Source organism: Poecile atricapillus, chromosome 2, assembly GCF_030490865.1.
Source record: "Poecile atricapillus isolate bPoeAtr1 chromosome 2, bPoeAtr1.hap1, whole genome shotgun sequence".
Classification (NCBI taxonomy): Eukaryota; Metazoa; Chordata; class Aves; order Passeriformes; family Paridae; genus Poecile; species Poecile atricapillus.
The window spans coordinates 47528535-47544444 of NC_081250.1; the positions used below are offsets into that span (position 1 = coordinate 47528535).

Genomic DNA, 15910 nt, shown 5'->3' on the forward strand with positions numbered 1-15910 from the left:
TTTGAACTGACTGGACTCTCTTGAGTGTGGCCTCTTGAATAGCTGCATGTTTTTTAATCCTGATTTGTAAGTCAAAAATTGCTTAAATTTCTAATAATAAATTGTTTTTTGAACATATTTTGAGAACCACTCATACTGTATATACTATAAATAACCCTTCTTTACTTTAAAATAATGGAACTGCTTATCACCATTGACATGAAAATCTGGTAATTTTAAACAGCAATGATAGGTGGCTTTTAGCAAAAGGCTGCACACCTGAGAATGATAGTGTAAGCTAATTTTCTATGCCATCTGGAAAATAAATACACTGTATGAGTAGAAGCCTCTCTCAGGATAATTCTTTTTTCCTTCTCTTTCATTTAGTCCTATGAAGGGTGGCACTTACAGAACCATTCTGATGGAAAAATAGTTAAGTACAGACCAAGCTCAAGGTACAAAGTTACCCCATTTAATTTTTTGTTTTTAAGACTATGTTTGAAGATGTCAGTGGATTTGGAGCGTGGCATAGGCGCTGGTGTGTGCTGTCTGGAAATTGTATCTCCTATTGGACATACCCAGATGATGAGAAACGAAAGGTAATGCTGTTTTGTAAAGCTGAATTCCAAAGTTCTGTAGTACCCTGCACAAGTAGCTGTTTGTTTTTAAGCACAGTAATGTTTGTGCTTTAGATTGGTAAAGCATGGGATTCAAGCTCCTAAAGCTTCCTTGGGGAATGGAGGGGACTTGTTTTCATAAAGCTGACCTAAATCAGGGAAAACTTAGTAACTGACTTCCCTGTCTAGTAGGAAAGGGGGAAAAGTTATGGAAGATACGTATTTAATTTCCTCTTTAGACTGAAGGCCTTCTATTGTGCTCTTCAAATCACTAATAAGTGAAATGGATTGGATTTGTATGGCTTAATAAGCAGACTGTATCTGGTTGCCTTAAGTTTTGGACAAAATGATAACACTTTATACAGTAAAAAATGAGTGGACAGTCCTTGTATATTGCAGAAGCATAGCTGTAATTATGGACTGTCTTACTTGAAGTCCTTGCCTTCTTGCAGCTCCACATTGTAGCTGGAACTGGTGCTTCTTAAATGGGTCTCACCGAAAATGAAGTTCTTGTTGGGCTAATGAGACAAATCAGAGGTTCATCTGTCGCTGAGGTGAACCTTTTTGTCTCCTTAGTGTGTTCCTGCCATGTCCTAAAATGTTTCCAGGTTCTTTTAAAGACTGCTTTCAAGAGAGTTCTTCTGACTCACTGAAGTTATTTACCATTAAACACTTTCTTGTTTATTGGCAGAACATTTTCTTTCCCAAACTCTGTGGCAAACTCTGGTCCTTTTGGGACTTCTATGCCACTCCAGATGCCTGAGTTTAGTTTCTTCCCTGCTAACAGAGGAAGACCATATGCTGATAGTTGACATTGCCAAAATATATCAATGTACTTTCTTTCCTTGCCAGGAGAGAGGGAAAAATCTTTGCCTACTGTAAGACAAGATAGTAAAAAGAATAATCAAGAAGAAGGTTCCTATTTTGCTTTTGTCTTCAAGGAAGAAGCTTTGGTTTGTTTTCCAGATTCTGTTCTGGAAAATCTTGATACTTGTTTCACTACTTTTCAGAGAGCGAGTCAGCTGTATTTTGGTCATCTACAGAAATACTAAACTTACTAAATGCATCTCCTTGCCCCTACTGTATCTGTTCTATCATGCAGAGATGGATGTCACTCAGAAATATCAGTATTAGGCCATGATTTAAAGTAATCGTGGAATGTTTTTTTAAATAGATTTCTTACAGTTGCACAAGTATCACCTTTTTGTATGGAATAACTGACTGAGGAAAGGTGTGTTCACTTAATATCATCAAAGTTGTCAACGCATATGTTCAGAATTACTCTTGATTGCAGTGTTCTTGACTTATGAACTGGATTCACTTTCAGCATCCTTTGGGCCGGATAAACTTGGCTAACTGCACTAATCATCAGATTGAACCTGCTAACAGGGAGTTCTGTGCCCGTCCCAACACTTTTGAACTAATAACTGTCCGACCTCAAAGAGAAGATGACCGTGAGACGCTTGTCAGCCAATGCAGAGACACACTCTGTGTTACAAAGTGAGTGCATAAAATCATGGAGGTTTACCTCATGTGATAATTTTAGAAACTTTGGAGCTTTACAACTTTGTCATAATGATGCAAAAGTCATTTAAATGCTAAGATTTTTGGTGGTACTTGAACTGTTTTGTTTGGTTTTGGTCCTAACTGCTTTCTAGAAGTGGAAATGCCAAGTGGCTTAGTAGCAGGATCATGGAGTGTTTGACTTAATTTTTTAACCCTGCTATTTGGGCTTCTATGGTTGATCACCTTGGCATTTGTTACAAAAACTAACCGGAGGTGAAGAATAATCCATGGGGTTCCTTGCCTTCTAGGAACTGGCTGTCTGCTGATACTAAAGAAGAGCGTAACCTTTGGATGCAAAAGCTCAACCAAGTCCTCATTGACCTTCGCATGTGGCAGCCTGATGCCTGCTACAAACCTACTGGAAAGCTTTAAACTCAGGAAGGGAGCTACACAAGAAAATAATTTAAATGAAAATGGGGGAAGTCTTCTGGGTCACTTATGCTTTAAGTTTGAGAGAGTATTTAACATTATACAGGACTATGTTATTGCAGTATTTTTATTTCACTTAAAAAATTTTAAAACCTTTTTACTTCCTAGTTTTGAGTATGGTAGGAAGCAATTAGCTGTTTCTAAATGTGCTAAATATTTATATAACTACTTTTGGAAGTCTTTTAGCTAGGTGCATTCTCTTTTTCAAACAACTAAATTATTGCAGGAAATCTCACTTCAGGGCAGGAAGGGATGCACTAGCTAGTGAAAGAAAGCAAGTTTTCTAGGTAACTCAGCTCCCTGAAAGAAGCAATAGTTCAAAATACTCTTAACAAGGATGCTGCTGAGGCACAGGATTTAATATTGTAGCATTTTTTGGGGTTCTTTTGTAATGATCAGGCACAGAAGTAGCTAGTCAATTTTACTCTACAACATATGCAGTATAGATAATTCTGCTTGTACAGCATCCTTGTGGTCAGAACAAAAGACATGCACAAAATATTCATACTACTTTTGCAATTTCTCATACAAACTAGTATGGATAGTGCATGGCATGTACACTATGTGATTTGCAGGTGTGGAATTACGTTTGCAGTATAATGCACTTTGATAGAAATGGAAGGTCTTGAATATTTTTGTTAGAACTAAAATAATCAAACAGAAAAATTTAGGTTTAGTGTTGTATACATCAGTATTTCCTGGGACTTGTGGTTTTTACAAGCGAGAATTCTCCATTTGAGGACCAGGAATAGGTTAATAGGTCGTAATAGTGCCCTTTTTTGTGTTTTGTTTAATAATAAGACTTTACAAAGCTGCTATGTACCAACTAATACTCCGCTGGCTGAAAGAATGGGTCTTGCTTCCCTTGATGGACCTGTCCACAAATGCATATAAAAAGTACTTCGGACCTATCATAAAAATGGCAACATTTCTCAGCTAAAACTTACAGTTTTCACAGCTTTTCACTGAGTATATTTAAATACCAACTCATTACTTCACTTGGAATGCAGTAGTGGAAAACTTAAGATTGCTATTGCTGTTATATATTCACACTCGAAACACTAAATTCTGTTACCTTATACTGTTTTCATCCTGCCCCTTTTGTACTTGCTTTTAAATTTCATTTTATTTTCTGATGTCTTTAAATATTTCCAAACTATGTATTGAGATTTATTTTATCCATTTAAAATAAAAAGTAAAACCCTTCTTGCTTTTTTCATAATGTCATCTATGCATTTGAGTTATTAATTTGTAGGCTGAAGAAAAGCTGGACTCCACACAGTGTTTAAGGAGGGATCCTATTCTGTACATATATCCCAGAATTCCACTTGATAATGTGAAGCCTTGGACTTCAGTAGCTAGCTCTGAATTTTGTACTGGGAGGCCAGATTGTCCCTGTGCAGCAGCTCATCAAATATGAAGAGGAGAGATGGTTCGTTTTTTTTTTTTTTCCTTTCTGTGACAGAGACATGGCAGCAGAATAACACAATGTGGACAGTGTAAGAGCAAATTTCATCAGTGGATGCGTGGTAGGCTGTCTTCTTAAACTCCCAAGTGAGTGTTAAAAGTCATTAAATTTTGGATTATGAAATAAGTCCACAGGAAGGTGTTAAGAACAGAACTGGATGATATTCAAGAGAATGTTTTTATTTAGGCTAATTGGACTATTATCCCTTGTAGAAACCAATCTGTGTTCATTGCCCAGGAAGTTCTCCTGATAAAGGAAAAGGTATAAAGCGTAACAGGTGGTGGTGCTAAGTTAGAAAAGCTGACCTGTGTGGTGACTTTGGGCACCATCTGTGGGTGGTGATGACATGGGCTCCTGCAGCCAGCAGAAGCATGGGATGCAAGCTTAGCAGGAAGCCTGTGCTTACAGCTTTCCTGGCTGGCACTGCTGATGCTGCCTCCTCCCCTCCCATGCTCTTTTTAGGCTTTGCAGTGAAAGAGTTTGCAACGATGGTTACGTAGTTTTTCCACGTGTGGAGCATATCCTTTGTGAGGAGGCCAGACAGTGTGAATTCAAATAGCTTCAGGTAGGTTTAGATGTTCTATACCTCAAAAAGAGTTCCTACTGTCTGATTTCAAGCAAATCTTTTTTTGTAAAAACCATTTGCCGAGTAACATAAAGAGAATCTTCTCATGTGCAGTGTGCTGGACCCAGCCAGTGACATAATCCCTCCTGTATTCATTCACATGCTCTGACTCTCCCCAGAAAAGACCTTGACAGACCATTTCTTCTAGAACTACAGACTGCTAATAAACTTTGAATTACATGGAATTAAAATTAGCCTTCCAAGAGCAACTTTTTTTCCCTTTTCCCTGTGCATTTTTCCCCTTCAATCAGAGCACCAGGAGACAGTTAACCTAATGGAATAGACTAGAATTCATAGTTTGTCACTTAGCATAAGTAAGCTTTTTCAGCAGTGTTTTTTAAATATAGGACATGTATTTTTAGAGTGGTATGGGTAAGTGATTGATGGTTGGGGGTGCAGATCTTCAGCTGTTTTTTGCATTTGAAATAATAGAGAGACATAGTGGTTGTAAAAGCTGATGGCTTAATAGTCCCAAAATTCATTTTTCTTTGCAGATAGATAGTTACTGCATTAGTTACCTATCAGGTTTCTGCATGCAGCTGGGTTTGGAGGTGCAGAGCTCACTTTGAGGCACAAGGGCATGTGGCTTTGGGTATTGTGCCTTCAGCCAGGGGCAAACCCATTCCTTGGTGTCCTGCAGAGACCCTGTATCCAGCACGGAGCAATTGTACTGGGCAAACCTTTGAAAAGGCTTTGCTTTGGGACTCAGCTATGGAGGTTTGAGGTTGTCTTTGAAAAGATATTCTAATTTTATAAGAAACCTTTTTTTCCCCATTGTTCAGAAATTAAAGAAGTTCACAAGTAAGAAAGTCTGTACGAGATAAATGCATTGCTCTGGGCAATGAAGCTTACTTTAGCTGAGGAAATTTCAGTTTTACTACTTTGTAAAACTCCTAATTGGTGTTATTAAATCCCAACCTCAAATGAAATACAACAATTTGCAAAGAAATTGCCTTGAAAATTAGGCTTCCAAACATGACTCCCTTCCCGCTTTTAATTGCTGTACTTCTGTAGGTTCATGTAGAGAAAATAATCTGATATTTTGTAATTATTGCCTGTGCTTTATTTGGGCTGAAATAAAAATATGTGGATGCACTTGTCTCTGTCTTTGTGTTGTATTTAATGAAAGATAAGAGTCCTGAATAAGTAATACAGAAATAGGAGGTGCTTTACCTGGTCATGGAATGTTATGTTGTTTGAAGATAATTTCTACAGGAAGCAGGGAGCTTTTCTTCTAATGCTAAACAGTCTTCCCCAGGCATGCCTCTCTGGAGTTCAAACTATTCCTTGGGAGACTGGATATTTTGGTAAAATCTAAATGCCTTGAATGAATTGGGGCCTTATTAACAAGTATCATTCAATTAAGGAATGTATTCCCTTTTGGTTTCCTAAAGTAGGTGACTTGAATATTTACTTAAGTGTTAGCAGTTATCCCAAAGGAATTTCTATCTTAATTTCTATCTTAACATCTTAATAAGAGACCCAGCAGTGTCTGTACTCTATAAAAAGAATCAGGATCTAGGAAAGCAATGAAACATGCTTCAATCAAAATAGTATTAGCCAAGTCATTCCCTGCCTGTTCAAAATACTGAGTGGGTGCGTGTCCTACAGCCAGGCCCTGTCCTTGGGTTTGGACCACAGCCCAAGAGCTGCCTTGTGTATGACAGAGCCTTGGGCAAGGGCAGTTCTCAGAACAAGGAGCAGAGCTTTGGGCTGCTGGGCTGGGTTTTAGTCATGTCATGTTAATGCTAGCTATTTACCAGATCATTTCCACCCATAATTAATTCCATTTTATGCCCTCTGATCCCTCCACCACCGGTAAGGTTGTGAGTAGGGCAGAGCTGTCTCTAATTTTTAAGTATTTCTTTATTTTGCTAAGGGCATTGAACAAGCTGGTGAAAAACCAGGAATTCTCAATTGTCAAGTCTGCTATGAAGTAAGGGTTGCCCAGTATTTTCAGTGATTCCCTCAGCCATGCCTGTAAAAGGCATAGGACTGACCATATTATATTTCTTAGGAAGCAAAAAAAGCAAAAACAGGTTGAAAAAGCAACCTGCTTTAAATACATGAAGTGTTGTCAACTTAATATCTTATTAATGAAGGAAGAGAACCTGTGCTCAGTCAGCCTGTGCTGATGCTGCCAGGCACATCAAAATTGTAGTGCCTCGTTACTCCTGGCACACTTTAATAAGCAAATAGCAGCTAAATAATGTATTGACAGTCAAGGCAATTACATACAGACAATTTATAGCAAGATAATGAGTTTGGGGTCCCCCCCCCTCTCCTTTTGGGATTAGATTAACTGTTGAAACAGTACAAATAGCCTAGAAATGTTCTGCAGAAGGAAAAAGAATTGGTAGGTGTATGAGTGTGCTATATATGGAAAAAAGAAATGTGGATTTTCAAACTGGTACAATAAATGGTCTAGCTGGCAGCTAACCTTTGATTTTTATTTTTGTAGCTCCACAGAAAAAGCATAGCCTACTTGTGCAGATGAGATACAAGCTGAAAAGAATGCTCTTGTGTTATATCCACTGCTACTGGCTCTAATAACTTCCCCTCCTCCCTTTTTTGTGTGTCTTTAATAATCTTGACTCGTGGAAGTGCCTCCGTAAATCGCGTGAGGATTCCAGCGGTTTGGAAGTCAGTGTCCACCTTGATCTTTGAATATGGCTTCAATCTGATCATTGAATGGATTCTCCTTGCCAAGCACTTGAGGCCACTCGTGTAGTGCCTTCTGCCAGGTAATTCCTGTTCCAAGGGCTGCAGCAATCTGCAAACCACAAATATTATTATATTATTATTGGTTTCTTGTGCCTTTGTAATACGGTCATTTCATGCCAGAATTTAGAAGACCCCAGCATAAGGCAGACTGCCCAGTATAATCATGTGATGGACTGTAACCTCTAACCAAAGGAAGTACCCCATTCCAGCTGCTCTAGCAGGGCAAAATCTTCTCAACAGTAAAAATAGGGTGGGGGCCATATATCTGCAACTCCCTGACCCATCATTTGTCTGATAATGATAGTCTGTCTCCAGCCACTTCCAGATGCCTATGGTGTCTAGCCCATAAACTGCTATTTAAAAGCCCTGAAGCCTGATTTCTTTTTTTTTTTTTTTTTTCTCCTGTGAAACATTTTGAAAGTATGTCAAAAGCACTGCCTGGGTATAATGCATAAAACTCTGGCAAGTCCAAAGGAATTCATGCTCCCAAATGCCTTTGGTACTTCTAATAAATGTTCTCTGTGCTCTCCTGGGAGGAAACCACAGGTGCTGAAGAAAAAGAGGCCCAATTATTTCTAGTTTCATAACTAACTGTGTCTGATGCTCTAAGTTTGCACCTGCTACTGGGTTGCCTTCAGAGTTTTTTTCCCATGAGACCTGCAGAAATGGTAGAATAGCTTTTCTCCTCAATATCAGTCTCCCTCCAGCTTTCACAGAGCTTTTTGCCCTAGAAGCTATGTACCAAAGAGAAATTTTATCTGCTGTATTGCCAGGGCAAAAAACATCAGTGGTAGCAGAAGGGGACAGAGAGAAAAGCCCGAGTCTCCCTTATCCAAGTTTTTACACCCTTCTAAGGCAGTTTTATTGTACTCCTGATCTGCAGTGATATTTGGCCTATATGGGAACTTTATTTTCAACCCAAACTTTTCAACACACTGATATTGACTGAAATTATGAGGTTTAAATAAGGCTAACAAAGCCTTTTTTTTTTAAAGGCCAAGGTGGGTTTATGAAATCAAATTATTTGAGTACTGTTGCTTTGGAGTTTGGGGAAGATACTGGAGCCTGTAGGGAATTTTTATGTGCTACTCTTTTAATCCTGCGCTTGAAAAGAAGCTCTAACTATGGTCTGGAAGAGAAAAATCTTTCTTTAATTTAAGGGCTCATGTACAAAGAGTAACATTTGTGGGGTGGAGGCTCTTAGGCTCGGGTCACTCAAAGTTTGTTAAGCTAATGAAGGAATTGGGATAGGGAAGAGGGATAGTAGAGATTTGTTCATTAGAGGGTTTTCTCCTGGTTGCAGTTTCTATTGTGAACAAATGTTATTCTGGGACACCCTATGGTAGCCAGGGGGCTGAGACCCATCCCTGTCAGAGTGGTCCATTCCGGCATGGTGGTCTCCAAACCTCCTTCACAATCCTCCCTAAGCCTTCCGTGTGTTTTTTAGCGGGATAGGTGGGGTTGGTTTAAAAAACCCGATTGTCTTTGCATAGTACACCCTTTGCAAAGGTATCCCTGGAGGTATGCTCTACAGTGTGCAGACCACTGCTGACTCTAATTTAAGGTATATGTGCTTAGACTGCCCTAAATTGAATTAGGTTCTGCGCACACATAATTTCTTGACATCCGGATGATTTCAATAATTAATTCTGGGTGAGTAGTTTAGCACAGAGAAAGGTTTGTGACTCTGGAAATTGCTTTCTTGCAGGTCTTTTTTAAATTTCAGACTTCTTGCACTTTGAGACGTGGTATAATTTTTATAAGCTTTGCAATTATTTTTTTTGTTGTGAAAATGACAACCCCTAAGCAAGTTTTTAAAAGGGAATATTACCCATTCCTAACAGAGCTCTGTGTGACGGCAACTGGGAGGCAGCTGTGGTTTTTCAGATAGCTTCTGGCTATCTGTTTTCTCCTTCTGCACCAAACAGGTGATAGGCATGATTCTCAGTGAAGTGTAAATACCCAACTCATCTGATATGCGCCACTTCAGCTTTCCCTCTATTTCTGGCTGGAACGTGCTTTGCTATGACTTGAGGAAGAAAAAGGGAGAAGCTAATCACACTCAAGCTGTGCTTTCCTGCCTGTACATAAACATTAAGAGTCTTCCAAGCATCTCAGGTTCCAGTTTGTGATGCTCAGGGCTTTCGCATTCTCCCTGGAAACATCATAAAAGCAAGAAGTGAAGCCGTTTATGCAGGATCCCGTTGAAATGCATGGCCCTGTCATCCAAACAAAGCAATCGACTGTTCTAGAGGGAAGTGGTGTCCTTGAAGCCATCTGGAATTCACAAGGATTTTCAGTGAAATTTTGTAGTAAGGGGGAGATGCTGAAGAAAATCTCTGGGCTCCCTCTATAGTCACTGAGAAGAGAAAGTCAGATTTTTTTCCAAGGACAGCCAAGCTGGACTTTGGGGAATGGCGTCTCAAAAACAGCTCTAGAGGGAACTTGGGAGGACTGAGTGAATCACTTTGCTTTTAGGTGTTAAAAGTAAATAGTGTGAATTTCCTCCACCTCCATTCTGAGCTGCGTGTTTTGGAAAAAACTTTGTGGAGGCAAATTTCAGCTTTGAAACTTTACTGGAATGCAGCTATGCCAAACATGAGTGTTTTGTTTGCTCTCTTCTGTTTTCCAACTTAAAAAAAACCCAAAAACATGCAGGAAGACCCTTTTCCCATAGGAAATTTACAGGAAGGGAATGTAGTGTAGAGCTGTCTCTAATTTTTAAATATTTCTTTATTTTGCTAAGAGCATTGGATAAAAACACAGGAATTCTTCATCTTCAAGTCTGCTCAACAAATCAGCTCTTGGTATTTATCCCATCCTTCACAATTTTTTCATATAAAATACTGCCTGGAGTGGAAACCATGTGGGCTAGTTTTTCCAGCCTGGGTGCCTTTCTCCAATGCATGAAAAACTGCACTTGCTCTGATGGGACAGGCAAGTGGGGCCTTTTTTCTTATTTTCTTTTCCTTCTCCTTGCAAGGTATGCATGCTTTAATTAGAATGGTTCAATTCCCTCCCACATCCCTCCAGAATGTGTGGACCTCTGGACTCATGGATATACATGCTGACACCTGCTTCTGCCATGTTTATACCAGCAGACAATTTATTTTTTTTTTTAATTGAAGACACAGTGGATGAACAGCATGTAAAATTTGGGGGCTGACAACAGACACCAGCTTATCCTGCCCATGGCTGTACCACAGTGATTAGGGATCACCTAGTGATCACATTCGCTAGCTCAGCCTTGGGTTGAGAGGGACACAGAAAGTGGTTCCTTCATCCCAAACTTCAAAATTTCTTTGTATTGAAGGAAAGAGATAAGGTGTTTCTGCTTTCCTTGGAGCACTTCTCAATCCAAGAATTTGGAAATATTTGTCAGGTGCTTCGATATCTACAGAGGGAAAATTCAGCAGAAAGGCCCTGGCTGGGCATCTTATCTGTTGTATTTATCAAGCTGCCTGTGAGGTGTGGGGAATAGCTGCAGGGATGGAAGTAAGAGCCTCTGTTCACTTGACAAGCTGCATGGAATCAATCCTCTCCCGCTAGGCACCCCTATGTGCTACAAAAGCCATTCCTGGCCAGAGGCATTCATGTCAGGAGAAAGTAAAACTTTAAATAAAACTTGTATGAGGAGTGAGTGAATTTTATGTCATCTTCCTTAAGAATACTCTAAAATAGCAGTTTCTACTCACACTTCCCCTTCTATTTATTAAGAGAGTCACTCTTTTGGGGCAGAGTGCTCTGTCTCAGTCCAAAAAGTGGTATGTTGATAACAGACTTCTCTAACAGGAAAAGAAAAATGGATTTACAATGGTGGATGTTTGGATAAGGCTAATTAATAAATCCTAGGAGGACAATAACTCACTTGAAGTGAGGCATATCTACAGCTGGCACCTTGACTGTAAGGGAAAATGTACCTATAAAAGCATTAATGTCATCCTAACAGCAGGAGGGAGAGATCATAACCACTGCAGGATGCCAGGTCCAGAGGGAGTGAAATACGGCAGTGCTTGACTGCATCCTGTAGCTCAGCACTCTGGGGGCTGCAAGCAGGTTTGCAGCTGCCCTTCAATGTCCTTTTGTAATTTTCTTGTGGCTTAGGAAGGATCCTGTTAAGATAAATATTTGCTGCCTTCAACTCTGTGCTACCTTGCAGCTGCTGTTGGGATACAGGATGTGGGCAGGAGGCTGGATGAAAAGCCGTGATATGACAAGCCTGGCTCCCACTGTGGCCTGGTGCTGGGGGTTATAAGAAACCTCAGGCCAGCCTCAGGCCAGTGAAAGAAAGGAAAATAATGCAAAGAAAATGCAAAAGTTTCCATTACACTCCAGACTTCGTATTGCAGTTTCCCCAGATGGCAGGGTTGGGAATGGGATTTGTTTCATCACTGTTTTCACTCTCATTTCATTTGCCAGGTTTTCTCTAATTGCTTCCTTGCAAAAGGCCTGCAGCAAAAAATCAAGGCACACTTTCTCCACATCCCCAGGCTGTGAGTTCACACAGCTGTCTCCTGGTACTTGTATGGTAGACAGGCAGGAATTTCTGCTATGTAGGAGTCCCTCTTCGAACAGGAGGATCTTTTAATTTGGCAAGGCACCGTATCGTCCTGAGTGACTAACATGGGTGCAAAAGATAGCACCTAAAGCATCTATTTTGCCTTTGGACTTCCCCCTGCAGGTCTCCCCTAGCTTAACTGACAGCACAGGCAATGGAGAAGCTGCTGAAATGCTGGAATCCATCAGTGCTTGTAACTCACTCCTGCTGAAGTGCTTCTCCTCTGACTGCTCTATCCCAGCGTGGAAAGCAGCATCACATTGGGTTATATGGAGGTGGGATTGTGGGACTCAATGCATGCAGGGCATCATCTCACAACATAAAACTGGCCCATAAAATCCCCCCATGATTCTCAGCGGGGGGAGCTACCAAGTGGCCCTGCCAGTGGCTGAGAAGTGTGGTAGGGTTTGCTTGCAAAGGAGACTGACTGCCACTTTGCTCTGCACGTGTGTTTGAATTTCAGGTAGTGTGTAGAAAACCAATTGGCTTTGTTTGCAGCTGACTGCAGAACATGGTCTCTCTATGTGTTTTACAGGGTTGGGAAAAAAACTAATTTGAAGCAAGTATGGTGGGAACCAGGCAACCTCACACTAGATTATCAAACCCAAGCAAAGACTTACAGTGGAGCAGCTGCTGCTCCTTCCCTTTTGTTTATTTCTGCAATAAACAGACCATAAACCTTCTCCTGCCACCTGTCCTAGGAGGCTAAGCAAGCAAGTGAAAATGTAATAATATGTAGATGCTGAGCATAACCAATTAATATTAATAACTTCAAAAAGGATCTTTGTTCCAGACTATGACAGGCAAGCCTTGGAAGCTGCAGGGTAGGGTCAGGGCTGGAGGGGGCCTGTCTGATTTCTTCAGTGCTGCCCTACTGTCCTGATCTTGAGAAACTCCCACAGGTGTTTGAGCAGGCAGCTGGCCAGCCTAAGTGGCAAGGATGAATTTTTGTGCATTAAGACCTGTTTGGTCACAATACTGGTCAGTGAGGGGAAGAGGCAGAAGACCTTGCAGGAGTCAGAGCAGAGTGCAGCCATCAGAAATATCGGAGATATCGGCTCTGGGGCTACAGTCATCAATTAGCCATCATTTAGATTGGCCAAAGAAGGCACTCAGGCTTGTATCAGCAATGGTGTGGCCAGCAAGGCCAGGGCAGTGATTGTCAGTGTACTCAGATTTTGTGAGGCTGCACCTCAAATCCAGTGGTCAGTTTTGGGCCCCTCTCCACAAGAAAGACATTGAGGTGCTGGAGCTTGTCCAGAGAAGAGCAACAGAGCTGGGGAACATTTTGGAGCACAAGACTTATTGAGGAGCAGCTGAGGGAGCAGAAGATTTTTACCCTGGAGAAAAGAGGGCTGAGGTGAGATCTTAGTGCTCCTTACAACCTAAAAAGATGCTGTGATGAAGTGGAGGTTGGTTTCTTCTAACATGGAACAACTAATAGGACACGAGGAAATGGCCTCCAACTGCACCAGAGAGGGGTTAGAGATTGGTTATTAGGAAAAATTTTTTCAGGGAAAGGGTTGCCAAGCATTGGAACAGGCTGCCAAGAGAAGTGGGTGCATCACTATCCCTGGAAGTATTTAACACATGCTGCTTAGGACACGGTTTACTGGTAGACTTAGCAGTGTTATAATGGTTTGCCTCTGTGATCTTAGAGGTCTTTCAAACCTAAATGATTCCATGACTCTGTCCCCTTTAAAACAGACAGATTCCCCAAATCTGCATCCCTGCAGCGTGCCAGCTGGGGCAGCAATAGGCACCGACATCCCACATGCTCCCGCATCCCCCGTGCTCCCACCCATCTCCTGGGCTCGGGTTTTTACCTGGCTGGGGTGGAAGCCATCGACTGGTTCGATCAGCTGCCAGGGCTCACCTCCCATCTTGCGCCACTCCTCGGCCGCTGCAAAGAGCACAAGCGAGGGGTTTATCACCAGTGAGATGCACGGAGACTCACGCCCAGAGATGTACCTCCCTCCTCCCCAAAGCAAACGACAGCTCTGCGTGAAGATGATGATAATTCACATAGAGTTGTCAGGGCCAATAGTGTGTACAAGCCCCTCTCCTTGGGGCAGTATTTAAGCCTTTATTGTTCTTTTTTTTTTTCCCCTCTTGTGATATTTATGCAAGGAAGTGCTTTGAACATAAATGATCGTAAAACAATTCACTTTCCCTCCCAACTAAGATGGATGCTGTAGCAAGTAAAGTTGTAAATTATTTAATACTGATTGAACAGTTGTGCATTTCCCATGTTAGCTGCATCTTCAGCAGTGCAAAAGAAAAAGTAGAGATAAAGAAAACCGCTTTTTAGAGAAAGAGATGGTAACAGAATATTCACATAGGCTAAAGTCTGCATGAACAGACTGTCATTTTTGGTTACTTATCTTCCAAGTGGTCTTTTTCAACTCCAACAAAATAACCTTTTGAATTACATAAGCGTGACATTCAGTGCAAATGATGCTGTGCTGTAAGCCCTGGAGCCATTAGAGAAGTAAAAAGCTTTCTCTCTTCAAAAGGGCTGCAGAGCGATCAAACATGGGACTAGTGGATATGGCATTAACAGACTGTAAATTCAATAATTCCTTTCATAATGACAGATTAAGAATTCTTAATAGCATTATGCAAGCATCCTGTCAGGAGGAAAATGTTCTCCATTCAAGCGGCACAGTTTGATCCGGTCCCACTGCTGTTTTTTGGACCCTGGCTATTGTGTCAAAAAGTGATGTCTGGGTCCCCATGCTAACTCTAATTCACAGAAAGGTGATATTCCTGCTTTGACTATCACTTGTGATGCTTCAGGAAGTGCCCAAAGTAACCTGTTTTAAGACATGGAACTTGTAGGTTTGTTTAAAATTTACAGTATTTTGGGCATAACACATATTTACCTTAGGTTGCACCACGCACTGCACATATAGATGCACAGAGAACTTACCTAACCCACTATATCTGATATTGTACGTGGAGTACAACGCTGTGTACTGTGTTTCACTTTGTAGAGAGACCACTGTTACAGTGCCAGAAACAGCAGAGGATGAAGTAAGATATATAAAATTTGTATCAAGATAGATCAATTTACACTATTATACCTGACCTCCAAAAATCCTAGAGCAGTTGAGCAAATGCTCACCAGCTGAGTATGTCCAGAGTTTGTCTTAGAAATGGCTTGGCTGGACTAGACTAGAGTTTGCTCCCATCCACACCAAGGAAAAGGCATAAAAAGCAACACCTATCCCCCTCTTTATTGCACTGCTTCACAAAGGAACCACCAATTTCTTCAGTCAAGGTCAGCATGTGAGTTGAGTGTCCACCTAAATAGAATAAATGGTAATATACTCAAATTTTACTCGGAGAAAGCTGGGACCTGCTATGTACATATATATGCCCAGGCCAGGCTGAAATCAATGTACTCAGTGTGTAACCGCTGTTAAATATTTGATGTCTGGAGAGTTTAGGGGAGGATTTGCTGCTTGCTTCAGAAAGAGACCAGAAAAGTAGGTCAGCAGCCTTAGCTGGCTTTTGAGCACACTCGCAATCTGACAGCTTTCCTGATGGCAAGCTCCAATCCTTGGCTCTAGGGCGGCAGGAAATTTTGCAAAGTGTCTTTCAAAGCTGATGTTTGTATATGCATGTGTGATTTTGTTTACTTCATTTATTTAACACGATGTAATCAAGAACAGCAAATTATATTAAGATGTTTCCTTTTGTGAAAGCAAATAAATTAACTAAAGTTAGTAATTTAACTTATTAAAGTAATTTGCCTACCCAGCAGGTAGTTCATTCCAAATCCTAATGACTTGTTAAATATTAAGTAGCTGAGGCAAAAGCCATCAGGAGACTTGGACACCCTTGAAACTGTGCTACAAGAATGCACTTGACAGCAGAGCCCACCTCTCTGACAGAAACTTTTGGACAGAAAGACTGCCTCTCCCATCCTCACTTCTTTA

At 41.0% G+C, this 15910-nt stretch overlaps 2 protein-coding genes across 3 annotated transcripts in view; one reads left to right on the top strand and one right to left on the bottom strand.

The window, feature by feature from the left end:
- The window catches only part of ANLN (anillin, actin binding protein), a 29213-nt gene extending 22801 nt beyond the window's left edge, over positions 1-6412 (top strand). The window contains exons 23-25 of the mRNA XM_058832276.1: positions 471-578; positions 1924-2096; positions 2411-6412. Of these exons, the coding sequence (XP_058688259.1) occupies positions 471-578; positions 1924-2096; positions 2411-2534 (405 nt within the window). The 3' untranslated portion in view covers positions 2535-6412. The remainder of the gene's footprint in view (positions 1-470; positions 579-1923; positions 2097-2410) is intronic.
- A 122-nt stretch (positions 6413-6534) lies between these two features.
- Positions 6535-15910, bottom strand: part of AOAH (acyloxyacyl hydrolase) — a 73563-nt gene continuing 64187 nt past the window's right edge. For both annotated transcript variants that reach the window (XM_058832278.1, XM_058832277.1), the window contains exons 21-22: positions 13793-13869; positions 6535-7457 (exon numbers count right to left, since the gene is read on the bottom strand). In XM_058832278.1, the coding sequence (XP_058688261.1) occupies positions 7329-7457; positions 13793-13869 (206 nt within the window). In that variant the 3' untranslated portion in view covers positions 6535-7328. The remainder of the gene's footprint in view (positions 7458-13792; positions 13870-15910) is intronic.